This window comes from Antedon bifida, chromosome 3, assembly GCF_963402885.1.
Source record: "Antedon bifida chromosome 3, ecAntBifi1.1, whole genome shotgun sequence".
NCBI lineage: Eukaryota > Metazoa > Echinodermata > Crinoidea > Comatulida > Antedonidae > Antedon > Antedon bifida.
In genome coordinates this window covers 12,613,871-12,634,524 of record NC_136228.1, presented here as the reverse complement: position 1 = coordinate 12,634,524, position 20,654 = coordinate 12,613,871, and the positions used below count along the sequence as shown (strand labels likewise).

The window sequence follows — 20,654 nt, the reverse complement described above, 5'->3', positions numbered from 1 at the left end:
GATACATACAGTATCATACATGCTGCAACGTGTGTGGATATTGGAACCGTGAAGACTCGACATTCTACTAAATATTTTACTGTATTATAGCATACATTAGTTCATTATTCAGGGTAAATTGTGCCAAGTTTTATTCCCAAACATTTAATGATGTATATATGTCGTATTCATACCGGAAATTCATAAATAGAGCTCATACTTTTGTTTAGTTCTAGGCTAGGCAATACTTTTTTTTTCTAGCAGCAGCAGAATCAAGCATGGCCGGGGAATAGGCATGCCAAACCCTTCAGGTGGTCTGCAAACAAGCCTACTATAGGCCTAGCATAATAAGCCCCTCCTAGCTTGACTAATAAGTGGTAGTTTAATATTAACATTGTCATTTTAAATTGTAGGTTTCGATTATGTTGAATAAAACCAAAATACAACAAAGTAGTTTAAAATAATTTAATTTATAAGCCTACTAGGCCTACCATCCATACTACCAGTCCTAGCCTACTACATAGATCACGGGCCTAGGCCTACTTATTTTTAGATAAAATAGTGTAAGTAGGCCCCTAACTCTAGGCCCAGGCTAGGTAGTACAGTAGAGCACAGGTAGTAATGTTATTATTAAATTAGTAATAATTATTATTAATCGCCGTGGCTAAAGATACGGTACTGTACCATATCCTAACTTCCGTGTACTAACCTAAAGGTACAGTAAAATTGCATTTCTAAATATAAAACTTGTTACTAAATATTAAAACTCGTCCTAAATATATAAACTTGTCCTAAATATTAAAACTCGTTCTAAATATTAAAAACCTAACCCTCTAAAGTAAATTTAAAAAAAAACAAAATCAAGCAGAGAATCGATCCCGGAACCCCTAAGCCTTAGCCTCATCACAAGCCTGCCACGCCACACAGCTGGCTTGCAGAAAACCATTTCTATAACCTATTTGATTAACATCTATGCTTACATAGCGCCCTCTATTATTACCGTACCTTTAGTGTTTAGAAGTATGGATACGGTACCGTATCTTTAGACACAACGATTATCAATACTACTGCAATTACTACTATAGTACTAGATCATATATAACATGTTTTGCCAACAATTTCATTTTTTAATTTAAGTTTATTGAAATATATTGTCTCTTTTAGGATGTCCTTATGGAAAAAGTCAGTTCTCCCGGCAGCAGCACGGCACCAGAAACTAGTTGGTCAAACATACAACTATGGCACGGCAGGCTTTCGTACCAAGTAAGTAGCAACTATAATCAGTGACGTAACGTAGAGACCCGAGGTCCCTGGTCGCTGAAGGTGTTTTTAGCCTTTTCGACATATTTGAATGTCTGTTGTTTCCTCTGGGCACTGCTCAGGGGCCCCTGGGTTTAGCCAGTGAGCGCTCATTCATAGCTGTTACGCCACTGAATATTACATCTTCTATTAAAAACTGAATGGCTGTCTGAATATATGTTTTATTTACACACATTCATTCCCTGTTTTGCTTCTTTATTTAGGGCGAACTTGCTTGATTCAGTGATGTTTCGTTGTGGTTTAATTGCTGTTCTACGATCAAAGAAAACAAAATGTAAGAAATAACACTAATATTTAAAATTGTTAGTTTAAACACAACATTGAGGACTGTATAATATAAAATATAAATTACTAGTATTTTAAAATTTAATAAGAACCCAGTATCTATTAATATTTCTGTTATTGTCATTATTTTATTGTGTTGTTATCCCACCCCATTAATCCACCCCATCTGTCAGATCAACCCCCACCCCATCTATCTTATCTGTCAAACCCACCCACCCCATCTATCCCATTCACCAACCAATCCACCCCATCTATCCCATTTATCTATCCCATTCATCCATCCCATCTACCCATCCCATCTATACCATCCACCCACCCCCATCTATCCCATTCACCCACCCCCATATATCCCATCCACCCACCCTCATCTATTCCATTTATCCATCCCATCCACCCATCCCCATCTATCCCATTTATCCATCTCATCCATCCATCCACCCCATCCATATCCCATTTATCTATCTATTCCATTCATCTATCCCATTTATCTATTACATCCCATTTATCATGTACTTTAAAATATCTTTGCTTTCCTTATTAGCTAGCATTGGAGTAATGATTACGGCTTCACACAATCCTGAGTGTGACAATGGTGTTAAAATTGTTGAACCAATGGGGGAGATGCTGATTGCTGAATGGGAGGTTTATGCAACACAACTGGCTAATGCAAGGTGAATCTTCTGGCCAATTTTAATAGCTAATTTAGTTTATTGCAAATGAACATACTTATCAGCCTTTGCAGTTGTGCTACAAATTGCACTCCTCCACATTCTGGTGTGCCGTTTGTATCTTGGTGTGTAGAAGTTTATCATATTTAAGCATGATGTTAATAGCACACCACAAAGGCATTTTTTATGTTAGGCGAGTGATCGCACTCTCATGCAAAATGTGAGGCCTAAGTTATAACAGTAACTGAGATCATAATCACTTTTACTTTATATAAACAGCAATGAGGAGTTAGAAGGTGTAATTGAGGGTATTATAAAAGATAACAACATTGACATGGCAGTTTCAGCGAATGTCATCATAGCACGAGACACAAGGTATGATTTTATTAAAAATAATGATTAAATTGCAATATTCATTTTACATGTAGTTTTGTGATGTCACTACAGCTGTTGTTGTTACCAAAAAACAAAAGATCTTTCTTACCACATGTCATTGATTTTTGACAGCTGATCAAAGTATACCCTCTCCTCAAACTACATGCTGTATTTATAGTTCCCTCAACTACAGCCACCCAATTGGTAATTTTTACCAAATGTGATTTAATCCTTTATAACTCTAATCTCTTAATAACTAACTTTATTTAAAATGTCATAGTAAGCTTTGTTCGGAGACGGTAGATGCTTAAAGTAATTTTTACTTATTTTGATCTCCTTTCACACATTGTCTTTGTCTTTTTATATAGTATATATATCTGTTCCTTTTGTTCAATGTGTGGAAAATAAATAAATGAAACAAACAAAAATCAAACAAACAGTAACATGAACTGAATACATGTTCCACTCATCACGGTCAGTTGAAGTACAGTGGCATAACATAGAGATCTGATGCCCCTGGTTTGGGAACCCTAAGTGACCCTCCAACGCCGGAGGCCTCAGACGTTTTAGCCTTTTTCGACATATTTTAATGCCTGTTATTTCCTCTGGGCACTGCTCAGAGGCCCCCACAAGCTCAGGGGCCCCTGGGTTTAACCAGTGAGCACTCATAGCCGTTACACCACTGGTAAAGTACCATCTGTTCTGCCGTCTCGAAGCCAAAGCTTGTTCATTCCTCTAAATAAGCAATGCCCAATGTGTATTAACCTTTCATTTAGTTAACTTAGTCTGGATAAAATTTATTTTTGTTTTTCATTCGATTAGACCCAGCAGTCCAAGTTTATCCGCATCAGTTATTGACGCTATTAAAGCTTTTAATGCAGTCTACACTGATTATGGTAGGTAACTACTTAATAGTGTACAAATAATGAGGTGAAATATAACTTTTCATCATTCACCTCATGACATTAATTGTACTATTACACTCATAAACATCAATTATTTGTATACTATTGTGACCAACAGTCATCCAATCAAATGACAGGAATTTATTTAGGCGTTATATAATAAATACTAAATAAGTAAAGTGGTTGAGCAGCTTAGGCAGAGCACTACAAACCATATTCATAATATTGGCACTTCTTGGCCATTGTTATTGTGGTAGAATATGTCTTTAAACTGGAGATACAGTATACACATACACACAAAGAAACAAACCAGGACAGATTTAAATCATTAACAAAATGTGATTCTGTTTTCATAGGAATGTTGACGACTCCTCAGTTACATTACCTCGTTAGATGTGTGAATACTAATGGACAGTATGGAGAGGCTACTGAAGAAGGATACTACAAGAAACTAAGCCAAGCTTTTACACAACTTAAGTTACAGGTATACAGTAGAACCTCTATTGAAGGGACACCATTGAGACCCAAAATAGGGGTATCCCCTGAATAGGGATTTGCTGTAGTGTTAAAACATATACTGCCTCACGTTCAGTGTCCCCTGAATAGGGATTGGCTGTAGTGTTTAAACATATACTGCCTCACGTTCAGTGTCCCCTGAATAGGGATTTGCTGTAGTGTTTAAACATATACTGCCTCACGTTCAGTGTCCCCTAAATAGGGATTTGCTGTAGTGTTAAAACATATACTGCCTCACGTTCAGTGTCGCCTAAATAGGGGTGTCCCCTAAATAGGGATTTGCTGTAGTGTTAAAACATATACTTCATCACGTTCAGTGTCCCCTGAACAGGAGTGTCCCCTGAATAGGGATTGGCTGTAGTGTCATAACATATACTTCATCACGTTCAGTGTCCCTTGAACAGGAGTGTCCCCTGAATAGGGATTTGCTGTAGTGTTAAAACATATAATGCCTCACGTTCAGTGTCCCCTAAATAGGGATTGGCTGTAGTGTTAAAACATATACTGCCTCACGTTCAGTGTCCCCTAAATAGGGATTTGCTGTAGTGTTAAAACATATACTGCCTCACGTTCAGTGTCCCCTAAATAGGGATTTGCTGTAGTGTTAAAACATATACTGCCTCACGTTCAGTGTCCCCTGAATAGGGGTTTGCTGTAGTGTTAAAACATATAATGCCTCACGTTCAGTGTCCCCTTAAATATTAATTTGCATATTTGCAGCCATCTCATTTTAAAATGAGATAAAAACAAATCTCTATACGATACCATGATGTTGAAAATTTACATTTAATAAACTAATCGGATATTACCAACATTTTTCTGCAGACACCTGGTGACAATTCCTATTTGCCAGAAATATCTGTAGATGGAGCTAATGGTGTCGGCGCCCTCAAGGTGTTACAGCTTCAGAAAGAGCTTAAAGGATACCTTGATATGAAGGTGTTCAATGATGGATCGACAGGAAAGCTCAATGAACAGGTAAAAATCTTTTCAAATTAATGAAAAATTAAAATCCAAGAACACAAACAATTTTTCTCCAAATTGAGAATATAATTGCCAAATTTTTTGCAAGATTTTCCAAGTATTGAAACTGCAATGAGAATGCTAGTCTGTACAATATTTGATATCTATATTAATTAATGGTTTTTTTCAGTGTGGAGCAGACTATGTCAAAGTTGGACAGAAACCACCAGCAGGTAATTTCTATAAAGTTCTATGGAGTGACGTCACAATGATAGATGGCGCTGCGTGGTTGTGCTAGCGCAACCAAAAATGCGTTCAACGCTACTATGTTGATAAACTATAGATCTGTATTTCTATCAAAAACTATGTATCTTAGCTTTATTTTTTTTAACTTAAACTGTAGGCCTAGTTGAAGAATAAATAGATTATTAAAAACAAATAAATGACTACTTCAATAAGCCTATTCCAAACCATTGGTGACCTTGGAGTCACTCAGGCAGGTTGAACGTTTTCTAGCTACGAAACGGCGCCACCTACCGTCATTACGTCAGCACCGCAGAACTCTATAAATGGGATTTCTTGTTTCTTTATTGATCTATTTTCAATGCTGTACTGATAATGTTAGTAAGTATGAGTATAAGAGATTACTAGATTGTCTCGTTACAGTGCTCAATACCATTTGTAGAGTTAGATAAATATATAAATAAAATATAAATACTTTATTACACTACAAATCTGTTTTGTATGGTAGCAGGACTAGACGCACACATGTGTGAAAGTAACTGACACAACTCTACATGCTCGCATAATGTGAATGGGCAGGAATTATTTATGCATGTTTATTTTAATTATTTTAAAATATAAATGTTGTTATTGTGTGTGTTTTTTTAATGTTTCTAACAGGGGTGACGTTTGAGGTGGGTAAGAAGTATTGTAGTTTTGATGGCGATGCAGACAGAATTGTTTATTTTTTCAAGTCAAAAGGTAAACAAAACATGACAGTTTTTTTTATTGTGTTAAGTTTTCATTAAAGATGTATTGTCCCCCAAAAACATGAAAAATGAAGATTAATTAAATCAGACTTTGAATACGTTATTTTATAGTTTTAATAGAATCTTCTATAGAAAAAAAAAGGTGTTTTCACTTTTAAAATGACAAAATAAATGGTTAAATGCAACTATTTTTTGCTTTTCAGGTAAACATTTTTTTTTTTGATCCAATTTTTGGTTAAAGTGGATAACTATTATGTGACATTAAAATGGCATATTCAAAAAAAAATTGTAAGAATTATGTTTTCAGGGGGACAATACATCTTTAAATATTTTCAATTCCTCCAAAACCATAAAAATTTTAATTTTATAATTTCTTTTTTAGATGGAAGTTTTCAATTGATGGATGGAGACAAGATAGCAACATTAGTAAGCAACATTTTTATTCTTTTGTATATTTAAAAATTAGCTATTAAATAAATTTAGAACCTAATTTGGATGCTTGGCCACTGATACCTTAGAAGTCATGGGTTCAAATTCTCACTACATGTTCAACTCCACTCTCAAAACTGTATTTAAAAACCTTATTATGTAGATCTTGTGTTTGTCCTGTGAAAGTGATTTGCCAGCTCTAAGGAGGACATTGACTTTCACTTAAAAATGATAGTTACGGAAGTAGCTTCAGGCACTCTACATAGTTAATGTGTGTGCAGTTATGTTAAGTTTGATTGTTTTTTTTTACAATTGTTTTGCTTTTGTTTGTTAGATTGCTGGATATTTGAAAGAGCTTATAGCATCTGTTGGTTTGAATCTCCAGCTAGGCCTTGTACAAACTGCCTATGCTAATGGCAGTTCCACTTACTATGCCTCAACTGTAATGGTAAATCTCATTCTAGTTTTTCCCACAATAATGTTCCCATTGTCTTTCTTTGTTTTATCTGTGAAAAAAAGATAGAACCAACCAACTGCAAATGGATATTGTGGAGATTTTGCTTTGTGACGACCAAACTATGTCATGTTAGTTCATTGCGCACATGCAAGGATATTAGGATGTGTGTCCTTGTACCTTGCATACCAACGACACATCAATTGACCTGACCTAGTTAGGTAGTCGGGCGTCGCAAATTGAACGCTCTCTAAAGCTCTGTATACTCTATCAAACTTTTTTTTTTTAATGTGATGTGCCCATATATGTACATGATGATGTCATATCACTACCATATTTAAGCATATCACTACCATATTTGGGCACATCACACTTCTTTTGTCAAACTAGTTTAATAGTGTAGACAGAGCTTTATAGTTATAGCCTAGGTTAAACCCAATGATGTATGTTAACAAACTGCACACAATTTGATCTTAATGTAGAAAGTTCCAGTAGCTTGTGCTAAAACAGGAGTTAAGCATCTTCACTTGAAAGCACTAGACTTTGATATTGGTGTGTACTTTGAGGCAAATGGACATGGTACAGTAAGTGAAACAAGAATAAGAAACATTCACAATGGTTTAAAGATGTTTCCCCCCAAAAACCTGAAAAATAAATATTAATAAGATCAGCATTTGAATAGGCCATTTTGCAGTTTGAATAAAGTTATTCACTTCTGTATACAAAAAATCAACAAAAATAATTATTTCACTTACAAAAAGACAAAAGAAACCTTTTTTTTAGGGACAGTTTTTGATCAAAGTGAATTACTATTATGTGACATTAAAATTGAAAATTTAAAAACAAATTTGTTTCAATATTTTTTTAAGGGGACAATATATCTTTAAACATAGAGCTTGTGGGATGTAAATGTAACATGGGACTTGCAGCCTATGGTTTTTCGGTGCCCCTGCCTTTACCACTCGGCCACTCGACTCATGAAGGACGAACGTTAAATCAACTAAATACAGTCTTGATATTAAATACTCATGTACATATTAAGCTTTTGTATAAATTGTCTCCATTCAACTACCATCTTGAAACCAAAGTTCGCTAATATGTGGGTGGTAAATCGACAGTATTGTCAAGAGCTTTTCAGCATTGCTTGCTACCCACTATTGTATTGCCAGCAGAATAAAAATGGCAATTGTGCTTTCTAGTAACCGATTATTACACATTAATCCATAAATAATTTGTTGATTTCTTACCAAACATTTTTAATTACATTGTAGGTTATCTTTAGTGAGAAGGCGACTAAGTCTATTACGAGTGCTAGTGAAGACTCCAGGTATAAATACAGTGCTTTACTTTGTCTTAAACATTGTAGATTACTTATTACTTAATTCATATATAGCCATTGACACCACTATTTCTTTTTTGTTTATTAATATTAAAATCCAAAATTAAGAATTGTTTGAAATTGGTTCTTGTGGACCTTGTTGATGTGCTTTTGTCTTGTGTTTTTTATGTATTCCAGTAGGGAAATGGCGGGCTCCCCGCTGTTGATTGCAAATTGAAATAAAATATTTTTTTTAATCCTACACTCCTCTTGATGTAATATCGATTTAATTTTGATTTGATACTATATTTTTAGTTTGACAGAAGACAAGAAACAAGCAGCTGTTCGTTTGCTCAACTTAATGGACGTGTGTAATCAGGTAAAACAAATTAATGATTACAAATTTGAAAGAAATATGATATACTGTATTTATTCGAATAAACACCCCGCTTTGAATAAATTACTCCCTCGAATATATGCCCCCGTAGAACATCATTTTGAATAAACACCCCCGCCTCGAATAAACGCCCCCGAACCTTTATATATTTCCTTGAATAAACGATACACAATATTGTATTACAATACATTTCTATTTGTAGTAGTAAAATTAATTAATTTTCATGGTCTACAATTTACAAAGCATTTTAATACAATTTTTACTGTATTTTATCACTTCTCGATATTAATTATGTTGAATTTTTTCATATCTAGGGGGTATTTATTTGATTATACATGTTACCATATTACACCCAAACAAATAATGCCTTCCCGAATAAACGAATGAAACGCCCCCTATTTTAAGTTTGTAATCAATTTCAACGTCTTATGATTTAAAGTATTAACAATATTTCTGTTTAGACGGTGGGAGATGCAATTTCAGACATGTTACTTGTAGAGTCTATCTTAGAGGCTAGGCTATGGAGTTTAGAAGACTGGAACAGTGCTTATACTGACCTGCCAAACAGACTACTCAAAGTTATGGTAATTAAAACACATTTTGTAATAATTTAATAAACATTTCACTAAAACACAGAGCAGGAGACCTTTGACTCAAGAGTCTACATATTATGGCGCATTTGATTTTACCTTGGCCACATTGTTTCGTTGGTCATCACTATTAGACTATTGGACTAGAATCCGCCAAAACAGCAAAGCAAAGGCAATCACGCCCCAGTGTTCCCATTTGCTCACAATGAGGCCTGAGGCCCATGGTTTAGGAAAACTAAGTGGCCCTCTAAGTCCCAACACTGGAGGCCTCGGGCATTTTTTTGCCTTTTTAGCATATTTTAATGCCTGTTTTTTTACCTCTGGGCACTGCTCAGGAGCCCCATAAGCTCTGGGGTCCCTGGGTTTAGCCAGTGAGCAATCATAGCTGTTATGCTGCTAAGGTCAATATAAATGGAAGGCTTCCTACTATCACAGAATAAATAGTAATCCTTAACCTTTTCAGTTCTCCTAGAATGAATATAAACATTATTTCCAGTTCTTTCTGAGAAAACCTAAATGAAGTAATCATGCATGTTTATTTTTAGGTTAAAGATAGAAATGCAATCCAAACAACAGATTCAGAGCGTAAAGCAACATCACCTTTGGGATTACAGACGGCTATTGACACTACAGTTGCAAAATACAGTCAATCAAGGTCGTTTGTTAGACCATCCGGTACAGAAGATGTTGTCAGAGTTTACGCAGAAGCAGACAATCAGGTAATATTATATATTTACAATATTACTTTTATAGTTAATTTACTTACATGGTCTCTATATTTTATAATAGTGTGGCCAAGTGGTTAAGACAAAAACGCAAGGACTGTGTACACAAAGTACTTGTGCACTTTTAAGATCCTAGAGACGAGTAGAGGGGTTACCCCTGGACAGCCGAGAGAGCATCTGAATTACCACTAGTCCTGTAGTATAACAAGTCAACAATGCACATAAACATTTTTTATTAAAGATATATTGTCCCCCTAAAAAAATGTTTTTTGTTCAATATGCCATTTTAATGCCTCTTAATAATCATTCACTTTGACCAAAAACTGGATCAAAAAAAAAAAAAAAATCCCTGAAAAATGTAATTTAAAGCAAAATATTACTTAAATTGTCTGTCAGACAATGGATTTTGATTAAAATTAACCGTTTCTTTTGTCGTCTTATAAGTGAAATTATTTCTACGGAAGTGAAAAACTTTATTAAAACTGCAAATTGGCCTATTCAAAATCTGATTCTATAATTCTTTATTTTTCATGTTTTTGGGGGACAATACATCTTTAACAGATAGAATAAACAGTTGTTTTTTCTTATTTATTATTGTAAACAAAGTTTGTTACTTTCTTGTTTCTAGACATCGGCTGATCAGCTTGCGTATGATGTGGCTGGCTTGGTTCATAATCTCGCAGGTGGAGTTGGGGACCCACCAACGAGCAGTTAGTTTATGAGGAGCATAAATCAAATCTTAGCCAAAAAAAAGCATTCCAAGATATATATTTTATGCGATAAGCGCTTTCTATTATTATGTAGTTTACGACTGAAGCATAGAGGCAATATACCAAAGCAAGGCATGATGGGCATATGTATAAATTACGAAATTGTAATGAATTTAAAAACAACAAAATGGAATAAAGGCCTAAACAGATTAGTTTACTTTCAAGTTTTAACATTTATTCAGAGAGCCAGTCGGGACTAATTTGGGAAGGTGAAACAAATTTTGAATGGCAAGAAATGGGAATCCCTGGTTAGTGTTATATCATTGCAAACAGTGGTGTAACACTGAGCCCCATGGTTCAGACACCCTTAGTGGCCTTGCAACGCTGGAAGCCTTAGATGTTTTCAGCCTTTTTAGACGTATTTTAAAGCCTGTTGTTTCCTCTGGGCTCTGCTCAGGGGCCCCTGTAAGCTCTGGGTTAAGCCAGTGAGCACTCATAGCCAGTATGCCACTGGATTTAAAATACGCTGATGCGCATGTTTTTAGGCCTAATTTTAAATCTAAATGCCTTAACTGTTAGTAGTCATTACATTCTCCATATTTACTGATAAAACCCGAGAAGAGAGAATGGTTATTATTAGCTTTTTTAGTAGACGATTTTAAGTACTTAACATTTTATTCAGTATTTTATTTAGTCATTTTATATGTGCCTCAATGATGGACAACACATTATTATACAAATAATGAATGTTTATGAGTGTAATGGTACAAATAATGGCATGAGGTGAATGCCATTATGCCATTATTTGTACCATTACACGAATATAAAACAGTCATTATTTGTTTTATAATTATAACATCTAAATAGATTCCTGTCATTTGAATCAAATAAAAGGTAGCCCTAGCCAAGGCCTACATTTCATTCACATTGATTAAAACAGTAACATTTGGTTTTTAATATTATTTTAAATGTTATTATTTATATGGATTTTATAAACACACCTACTTTAGTGTTAATTATGTCAGCAAATGACCAAACAATCCTAGACCTAGCAAGGCTAAAACGCATAGGCTAGACCTAGTACTAGCTTGGCTAAAAGGCTTAAGACTAAACAATTGGAACTTATCTAGTATAGGCTAATTATGGTTTTTCCAACGATTCCATGTCTTATAGAGATGTTCCCATTCATTAATAAAAATCCTACACACGATCTAAAGCTAATTTAAATGCCTTTTTGATCTAAATTAGTACATCTCTCCAGAAATGTACCCCCATCGAGAAAAACCAGTCTTGATAACATTCAAATCGCCGCAAAAGTACAAAATAGGTTGCGCTGTTGTATTTCAAAAGCAATAGTATAAAACAAATATTTTCCAAACGCAAAAACATTTTTTTTTTCGTACACGAAAAAAAGCACTATTAAACGATCGTTTAATAGTGCGTACTATTGCACCCCATGTGACCCACATTCGTCCAATCAAATGACAGGAATTTATTTAGGTGTTATATAAAATAAAATAAAGTATTGTATAATAATAATTGATGTTATATTTTGACATTTTTTAAATATACACATTTTTTATAGTTAATTGTTATACAACATTAATGTTGATCATTTACAAATTACATTTGAGTTGTACTACTTACTATTCAACTGTAGAGTATATCAGAATTTACAAGGGAATGAAAATTACAGTACCTATTTTCACGCCATGTTTATCTTCAATACTTTTTAATTTTATAATCGTCATTTACTTTAGAAAAGCTTATTTATTTTAAAACAATTTATTTTAGTATTGTACTGTGTAATAGTGTAATGCTTATGTGCTTTACAGCTCAATAAATATGGCATTTGTTATTCTACTAATTCTTGTTCTATACCACATGTATTTATCATGTAATTCCTACTAATTCTTGTTTTATACCAAATGCCCAAATATGGTAGTGATATGCCCAAATATGGTAATGATATGACATCATGTCCATATATGGCCACATCACATTGTTTTGTCACATATACAGTTTTATAGTTTAGACAGAGCTTTATATAATGTCTCTGTGACCGCATTTATCTAACGCTTGCGCATCGCCAGGACTTAGGCCCTACTCGCAACGTTCGGATGATCTGTGGCTTATGATTGGATAAACCAGACCCTCCTCTCCTATCAGATTTTGTCCTAGGATAAAATATAAGAGGGTATTGAGTCATGTTGAAGAATGTACATCGAAATAGCGCCCGTGTCCCCTACCTAGAAATACAGCTATTTGATACAACTAACACTGAAGTCAAATCAAATGTGTAAGTCTACATAATAGTTTAATACTGTTACTATTTAATACAGAGCGCAATATGTGCTTAATTTAATACTATGTTCATAGACAGGTGGATCCTAAGGCGTCTCCCACACATTGTCAAAGCAAAGTAGGCCTATCGATCCGTGTTTTGCATTCTTTTATGGACATAGGCTGTATCCCCGTTACCGAATTTGTTTATATACCTGTTCTTTTGTTATTGACAAACCCATCAACCTTACACGCATTAGATGTATGGTTTAAACTGCCTATTCTTTTCATAGATCGGATTTGGGTTAGACATTAATTTAATCTTTGTGTACTGTAAGTAAAAGTTGTTATTGTTCATTTAAAGTTCCGTTTTAATCGAGTGCATATACAAGGTTTGAATGTTTGTATGTGTACATGTATAGAATTCGGACGGTAAAACACCAGCTGGAACTTTAAATTCGGTATACATTAATCTACATCTCAAAACAGTCCGATGTAGGCCTACCCTTAAACTGGTCAAGCAGTTCTCTATTCTTTTTTTGTAGATGAATTCTGTAGTCTAACGTCAACAATGCCGTAGGAATGACAAATATAAGCCCAGCCGGACAGAGGGAGATTATTCGGGTAAGTGTGCTTTACATGCCTTAGTCTTGCAATAACGTTATTTTCTCTTTTCTGTTTTACAACGGGTTACAAAACCCGGAGATCACTCCATCAATCAATTCGTTTACGCTTGATTTCTGCTGCACTGTGCTTGATTTGTGTAAACCCGAATATAATATGAATCGACCACTATACAATTTAATTAAATATATATATATTTCTAAAATAGCCTACGATTTTACGATGTTTGTCTTAGGAAATGTGCAATGCAATTCAACACGGTAGGAGACATGACGTAGAGACGATTCTTGATGATAATGAAGAGTTCATCAATGCAGATGAGGTAGGCCTAGGTATATGCATGATATTTCTGGATGGACCCCTTTCTCCAAAACGAAGTTTATAACGGAGTTTCTAATTGAGAAAATTCGTAATATTAATATAGAACATTGGTATATCCATACAGCTTACTACGGTACCACGCCATGACAAGCCGCATCCATTTTACGGATACCTTCACACTTAATCGGGATACCGATCCAGTGATCGGATAAAAAATGTGTAGTATTAAAGCGTGGTTCCCACTAGGACGCAACGTAATGACGTATCGACGCAAAGTGATGTATTGCGTAATCGCAAGTGGGAACCGACGACGCAACATTGCTGTAAAAATCGCAGGTTTGATTTCACGCAGGCGGGGGCAAACACAATGATTGGAAGGGCATTTTCTTACGTTGCGTAGATTGCGTTACGTTGCGTCGCAAGTGAGAACCAAGCTTTAAGAATGCAAGCGTTCACACTTAAGCTTAGTTCCCACTAGCGACGCAACGTAACGCAACCTACGCAACGTGAAGCTTGGTTCCCACTAGCGACGCAACGTAAGAAAATGCCCTTCCGATAATTGTGTTTGCCCCCGCCTGCGTGAAATCAAACCTGCGATTTTTACAGCAATGTTGCGTCGTCGGTTCCCACTTGTGAATACGCACTACAACACTTTGCGTCGATACGTCGCTGCGCTGCGTTGCGTTCTAGTGGGAATCACGCTTACGCAACGTAAGAAAATGAAAATATTTATGCTTTCCCTCGCCTCCTGCGTGAAATCAAACCTCGATGTTTCACTACAGCGTCGTCGGTTCCCACTTGTGATTACGCAATACATCATTTTGCGTCAATACGTCGTTGTGTTGGGTCGCTAGTAGGAACCACGCTTTTAGCTTGGTTCCCACTAGCGACGCAACGTAACGCAACCTACGCAACGTAAGAAAATGCCCTTCCAAACATTGTGTTTGCTCCCGCCTGCGTGAAATCAAACCAGCGATGTTTGCAGCACTATTACGTCGTCGGTTCCCACTTGTGATTACACAATACGTCACTTTGCGTTGATACGTCGCTGCGTTGCGTTCTAGTGGGAACCACGCTTAACGCGCCATTCCGGATTTCGTGCAAAACGTACGTGTGTGGACGAAAAACGTAACGTAACACAAGTATTACAGTACCGAACCCAGGCTCAGTATGTAAAAACTATGATTTTAAGTGCGTCATTGGTGGTAATGTAAACAATGATGAAAATACTATAGTTGTGATGATAATGATAGAAAAGTAAGCCTACGACAGATGGTAATGATGACGTAACATTTTTACCAAATAGGGCGGAAACATGGTAGCCAAATCTCTTTACCGAAACTTTCTGATGTTGGCCATTGATGCATTGGAGACGGATATATCAGCCCTACTCATCGATAGAGGGATTGACATCAACCATAAATGCTGGGTTTGTTGTATTATTTATTTAGCATGATCTATTTAATTCATTTACTCATGTCTTTAATTCATTTACCCATGTCTTTTGTTATTACGTTTATTTTTGTGATATTTGGTAACAGTGTGTTAATGGAAAGCAGTCCGCTCGAGATTTAGCTATTGAGAATGGGTTAAACGATGTCGTAGACATGATAGACCGTAGACTTCCAATTTCAATGGTAAGTTCATTTTTATTTGCAAGCCAGTTTATTTATTACGGTTTGAGTGGCGTAACGCAGAGACCTGAGGCCCCTGGATTAGGAACCCTAAGTAGCACTCAAACGCTGGAGGCCTCGGGTGTTTTTCGCCTTTGTCGACATATTTTTGCCCCTGGGCACTGCCCAGAGGCCCCCCATAAGCTCTGGAGCCCCTAGGTTTGGCCAGTGAGCGCCCATAGCCACTGGTTTTGATAAAAACCTAATTTCCCAAACTGATTTGATCGAAAGCCAATCCCAATTTGCTGCTCAGAACATATTTTTACTTTTTTATTTACAGCAATTGTTCGCAGCTGTTTCCGATGGAAGTGTAACCAGAACAAAACAACTCATTTCTCATATTGACGCTGATATTAACATGAAAGTGGTAAGCAAAATTGATACAGTATTGAACCTTTCTTTGTGACACCCTTTGGTCCCCTAAAGCTTGGTTCCCATAAAGCTTGGTTCCCATAAAGCTTGCTTCCCACTAGCGACGCAACGTAACGCAACCTATGCAACGTAAGAAAATGCCCTTCCAATAATTGTGTTTGCCCCCGCCTGCGTGAAATCAAACCTGCGATTTTTGCAGCACTGTTGTGTCGTCGGTTCCCACTTGTGATTACGCAAAACATCACTTTGCGTCAATACGTTTTTGCGTTGCGTTACGTTGCGTCCTAGTGGGAACCACACTTATTGTGATTACGCAATACAGCACTTTGCATCAATACGTCGTTACGTTGCGTCGCTAGTGGAAACCAAGCTTTATGGTGTTCTACTCTAATTGACTATTTAATAACATGCGCATATCTTGGAAGTTCTTACTCAAGTTGCTTCTCATACGGTGCTATATCTCGAGACAATAAACTGCGAAGTAGTTTCTTAGTGTCTCCTGACTACAATCTTTCTCCCACTTATACACTATTGCCAAATACGTTATGCCAACGTTTTGTGGTAAGCCACCAGTACTGTTTGGGTCAATGGTCTGTGCTCTGGCTTCCCAATAAAGCTTGGTTCCCACTAGAACGTAACGCAAGGACGTAAACGCAACGCAAGCGTTTTAACCAATGACAAGCGAAGTTATAGACAGTTAGCAATCACAAGCGAATAAGCCATCGCTTGTGATTGGTCAATTCACTTGCGTTGCGTTACGTCCTTGCGTTGCGTCGCTAGTGGGAACCACGCTTTAGCCTCGTTTTGTTGTCTCTAGACACAATGCCGTGTGAGAAACGGATTTACAGACCCTTACTGACTATTGTAAATTATTCAAAATGTAGAATTTATATGGCGAGAAGACACCAGGATGTTTAGCATTCACACTTTTAATGATCGCTATCAAACTCAACCATTCAGATGTAGCCGAGTTACTCGTTCAAGAAAATATAGATGTTGCATTTCAACATCAGGTAATTTATTGTAGGCCTACATTTACAGGATTTTGTTTCCTCCATACTTACCTCCTCATACAATACAACATAACCCCTCCTTTGTGACCCCTATTCAGCTCAGATGACACGCCTATTAAAAATGAAATGTTCAATGTTGAATTCTTTATTGACTCTCATCGTACGTTACAGTATTGTCATAGAAAACAAATAACAAAAGCACAGAACGAAAACAAAATAAAAATGAACGTGAGCAATATATATTTTAACACTATGGCAAACCCATATTCATTGACACACAAGACACTTGTTGAGTCCCGAAGTTGTCCCCTTAATAGAGGTTCTACTGGAGTAGAATAAGTTAATACATCATGCATAATGTGTGTGTATGCTGTTGTACATAAACACAGTAGACAGAGCTTGAGATCTTGCATAAAAGCACAGCCTAAACATTGTATAATAATTGTATATGACTTATTTTCAAAAAAAGGAATGGGAGAGGTTGAACCCAGAATCGGATGATGTCTTGGTGGTGTCATACACGGCACTTGAACTAGCTACGCAAAGAGGGATGTATGACGTAGTCAAAAGGATCAAAGGTCAACAACTCAAACGCACAGTAGTAAAAGAGACGAATAAAATTGATGATGCCAAACAGGTATGCAAAAAACAACTTATTATTATTTTTAAAATATTAAGAAAATAAACGTTTTGGCGCTCATTACCATGGCGCCTTCAAATAATTGGTGCTATTTAATAGGTTCCCACTTTTAGACGCAACGCAAGGACATACGTACGTAATGTAATGTTGTTCTTTATAAAGCGCTTATACAATCAAAAAATTGTCCCAAAGCGCACGTCACACGTAATTTGACCAATCACGGCGCCATAGATCGCTTGTCGCTTGTGATTGGTCGACTTACTTGCGTTGCACCTACGTCAATAGGCCTAGGAGTAATTTATAACGTTTTTGCCTAACTGTCTAAACTGCTGCAGTGGTAGTGTAGATCCTATTCTTTCAGTACAGCAAATAATTACATTAGTGGTAGAATATGCGCCTTGTTGGTTACAGTCCCCATAGATTGACAAAATATTGGTTTTTTTTTTGTTATTAATAGTCTGACGTCGATACAAATCGTTTAACTAATTCACAAGAAGCACGTGAACCACCAGCTGCAATACCAACCGTAGAACAAGATCATTTAGATAATAATATCAACAAATATGAAAATAAAGTGGTAAGTTGTGTAACCTTTATTTAATTTATTTAAATCTATTAAACAAATTAAGAATGTTACACTCATAGAGCATAAATATAAATAATGTTTCCAATTAGAAACAACGTTAAAATTAATGTTTTTAATGGTCGCATGTCTTGGACATTGTTGGTAATGATTATGGTAAGGTCAAGTTACTTAAGCTTGGTTCCCACTAGCACGAAACGCAAGGACTAGACTTGCTCCAAGTCTGTATTCATTGTCTTTTTTTTATTTATTTGTTTTTATTTCACTTTTTGTCTGAAAATCCAAACGCAAGTAGTATACGTATGAAACGCCATATGTGCCAAAATATTTATCTTTTTACTAATATTAAAACAAAACTCCGTCTGGAACTCAGACTACGCAAGGACGTACACGTCACATCACATCACAAGGAACGGTTCGAATAATACATCGCTTGCGTTTTTGCGACAGACGTCCTTGTGTTTTGTGCTAGTGGGAACCAAGCTTTACGTTGCGCTTACGTCCCTATGTTGCGTCTTAATGGGAACCAAGCTTAAAAATTCACTTGATTGAGAGATTGAACTGTACTAATTCTTTGTTTTTTTCTGTTTACCAGGCTCACGGACAAAGTTGCTGTTGTATTCTGTCATAGCTTTGACCAGATATTACACGAGACAACAAGTTCAAATGTGTGGGAACGTCATAAAAGTAGAGCTAAACAAGGATTGAATCAAATACAGTTTAATTCTAGACCGCAAATATACCTGGAAATTGTGACTGTCTTGAGGTTCGCAAAATATTAGGGAGCAACCTTACTACTTTTTCTGGAGATAAACTTTGTATACCTACAGTACTGTTTCCGTTGAACTGTTCAGAATTCAATTATTATGATCTGGTAGGTCTGTTGAGTATGTGTACGCATCTTGTTGGGTCATTTGAGTCGCCACACATTAAAACAAATATTTGAACTGTCCGCTTGTGATTGGTCAATTCGCTAAAACGTGGTTCCCACTAGAACACAACGCAACGTAACGCAGCGACGTATCGACGCAAAGTGCTGTATCACAAGTGAGAACCGACGATGCAACAGGTTTGATTTCACGCAGGCGGCAAAAACAATTATTGGAAGGGAATTTTCTTACGTTGCGTAGGTTGCGTTACGTTGCGTTGCTAGTGAGAACCAAGCTTTACGTTGCGGTTTCGGCTTACGTCTTTGCGTTGCGTCCTAATGAGAACTAGGCTTAACAAGTCAACATAAAAGGGTAGATATTTCGTCATTTTTTGTTAATCCCTGTACTATACTACATGCTGTACAATAGTTACAGGGATTGTTTTTTCTCTTTTTTATTTAAAAAAATATGTTTTAAGGTGCGCATGTCACATTATGATATAGTAATCAGTTTTGTCAATTCTCAGACCACATTAAATGATTCTGCGCATGTCACATTATGATATAGTAAACTACGGTGGCTGGTTTCCGCCAAAGAAAAAAAATATTTTATAATAATACGGCGTTATAACGCTCTAATACGGCGTTAAAACGCCCTAATTATACAATCCGTTCACACGCACATGCGCATGCGTAGTACATCAACAAACCCAGAGCCATAAAGATTTGCGACTTTGAATGGATTGAAGCCATTTTTGTGTAAAACTATTACTATGTAAAGTATGGAGTTGAGTCCTTTGTTTTAAAAATGTATGACATTCAAAAGGCTTTAACTATCAAATTTAATATCAAAACAATCAATTTGTTTAAAGGTTTAAAAAAAAATAATAATAACATTATTTTGATGATTTTAACAAAAATAGCTTTAATCCATTTAATTTAACGGCTCTGGCTGTGCGCTCCATGCACGCTCTACGTTTATTTTGTACAGCGATTCTCTATAGTAATGCATTGTTTTTGCATTTTGTTGTTTAAAATCATCTTCGCAGTAACTTTATGATTGCGTTATTATCTTAACAAAAACCTTTAAACAAATTGATATTTTAATTAGAAACCTTGTGAATGTTATACATTTTTAAGCAAATGACTCGACTCCATACTCTACATAGGCATAGTTGGACACAAAGATGGCCAGTACTATAGTACATGGATTTTTTTCGAAAAATTGCTTTTTAAACTATAATTTTTTGACAAATGGTTACTATACGTCTATAAGAGGATGATAACGCAATATATGCGCATATATAGCAATATCATTGCATAATAACAGTATTTTAAAAAGTGCGTATTTTGGCCATTCAAAAAAAATCCCTGTACTATAGTACAGGGATTTTTTTTCTCGAAAAATGGTAAAATTTCGACCATTTTATTTTTTTACATAAATGGTTACTATACGTATATCATCTATAAGATGATGATAACGCAATATATGCGCATATAGCAATATTATTGCATAATAATAGTATTTTAAAAAGTGCGAATTTTTGCCATTTTTTGGAAAAAAATCCCTGTACTATAGTACAGTGATTTTTTCCAATTTTTTTTCAAAAATTTTGAATTTTCGATGATATACATGTACAGTACTATATAC

At 35.8% G+C, this 20,654-nt stretch overlaps 2 protein-coding genes across 3 annotated transcripts; both read left to right on the top strand.

Moving 5' to 3' along the window:
- Positions 1 to 21: 21 nt before the first annotated feature.
- LOC144837426 (phosphoacetylglucosamine mutase-like) lies at positions 22 to 12,493 on the top strand. Its single transcript, XM_078692522.1, has 18 exons — positions 22 to 113; positions 1,144 to 1,242; positions 1,503 to 1,573; positions 2,126 to 2,255; positions 2,532 to 2,627; positions 3,450 to 3,523; positions 3,889 to 4,016; positions 4,874 to 5,026; positions 5,202 to 5,244; positions 5,915 to 5,995; positions 6,386 to 6,429; positions 6,767 to 6,880; positions 7,369 to 7,470; positions 8,158 to 8,213; positions 8,520 to 8,583; positions 9,063 to 9,185; positions 9,737 to 9,910; positions 10,545 to 12,493. The coding sequence occupies exons 2-18, from the start codon at positions 1,145 to 1,147 to the stop codon at positions 10,629 to 10,631; spliced, it is 1,638 nt and encodes a 545-aa protein (XP_078548648.1). The 5' UTR covers positions 22 to 113; position 1,144; the 3' UTR covers positions 10,632 to 12,493.
- A 329-nt stretch (positions 12,494 to 12,822) lies between these two features.
- Positions 12,823 to 19,055, top strand: LOC144837670 (uncharacterized). 2 transcript variants are annotated; one of them, XM_078692881.1, is made up of 10 exons: positions 12,823 to 12,925; positions 13,455 to 13,533; positions 13,769 to 13,855; positions 15,161 to 15,283; positions 15,396 to 15,491; positions 15,808 to 15,894; positions 16,784 to 16,912; positions 17,382 to 17,549; positions 18,010 to 18,129; positions 18,731 to 19,055. In XM_078692881.1, exons 2-10 carry the CDS (start codon positions 13,492 to 13,494, stop codon positions 18,764 to 18,766), a joined length of 888 nt encoding a protein of 295 aa, XP_078549007.1. In that variant the 5' UTR covers positions 12,823 to 12,925; positions 13,455 to 13,491; the 3' UTR covers positions 18,767 to 19,055. The 2 variants fall into 2 exon arrangements, with proteins under 2 accessions (XP_078549007.1, XP_078549006.1); XM_078692880.1 differs by lacking the exon at positions 12,823 to 12,925 and adding an exon at positions 13,154 to 13,242.
- The last annotated feature ends 1,599 nt before the right edge of the window (positions 19,056 to 20,654 follow it).

Coding starts and splice junctions, on each gene's coding strand:
- LOC144837426 (XM_078692522.1), top strand. CDS start 1,145: ATGTCCTTATGGAAAAAGTCAGTTCTCCCGGCAGCAGCACGGCACCAG. Junction 3,524..3,888: donor TGCAGTCTACACTGATTATG/GTAGGTAACTAC, acceptor CTGTTTTCATAG/GAATGTTGACGACTCCTCAG. Junction 5,027..5,201: donor CAGGAAAGCTCAATGAACAG/GTAAAAATCTTT, acceptor GGTTTTTTTCAG/TGTGGAGCAGACTATGTCAA.
- LOC144837670 (XM_078692881.1), top strand. CDS start 13,492: ATGACAAATATAAGCCCAGCCGGACAGAGGGAGATTATTCGG. Junction 13,856..15,160: donor AGTTCATCAATGCAGATGAG/GTAGGCCTAGGT, acceptor TTTACCAAATAG/GGCGGAAACATGGTAGCCAA. Junction 15,284..15,395: donor ACATCAACCATAAATGCTGG/GTTTGTTGTATT, acceptor ATTTGGTAACAG/TGTGTTAATGGAAAGCAGTC.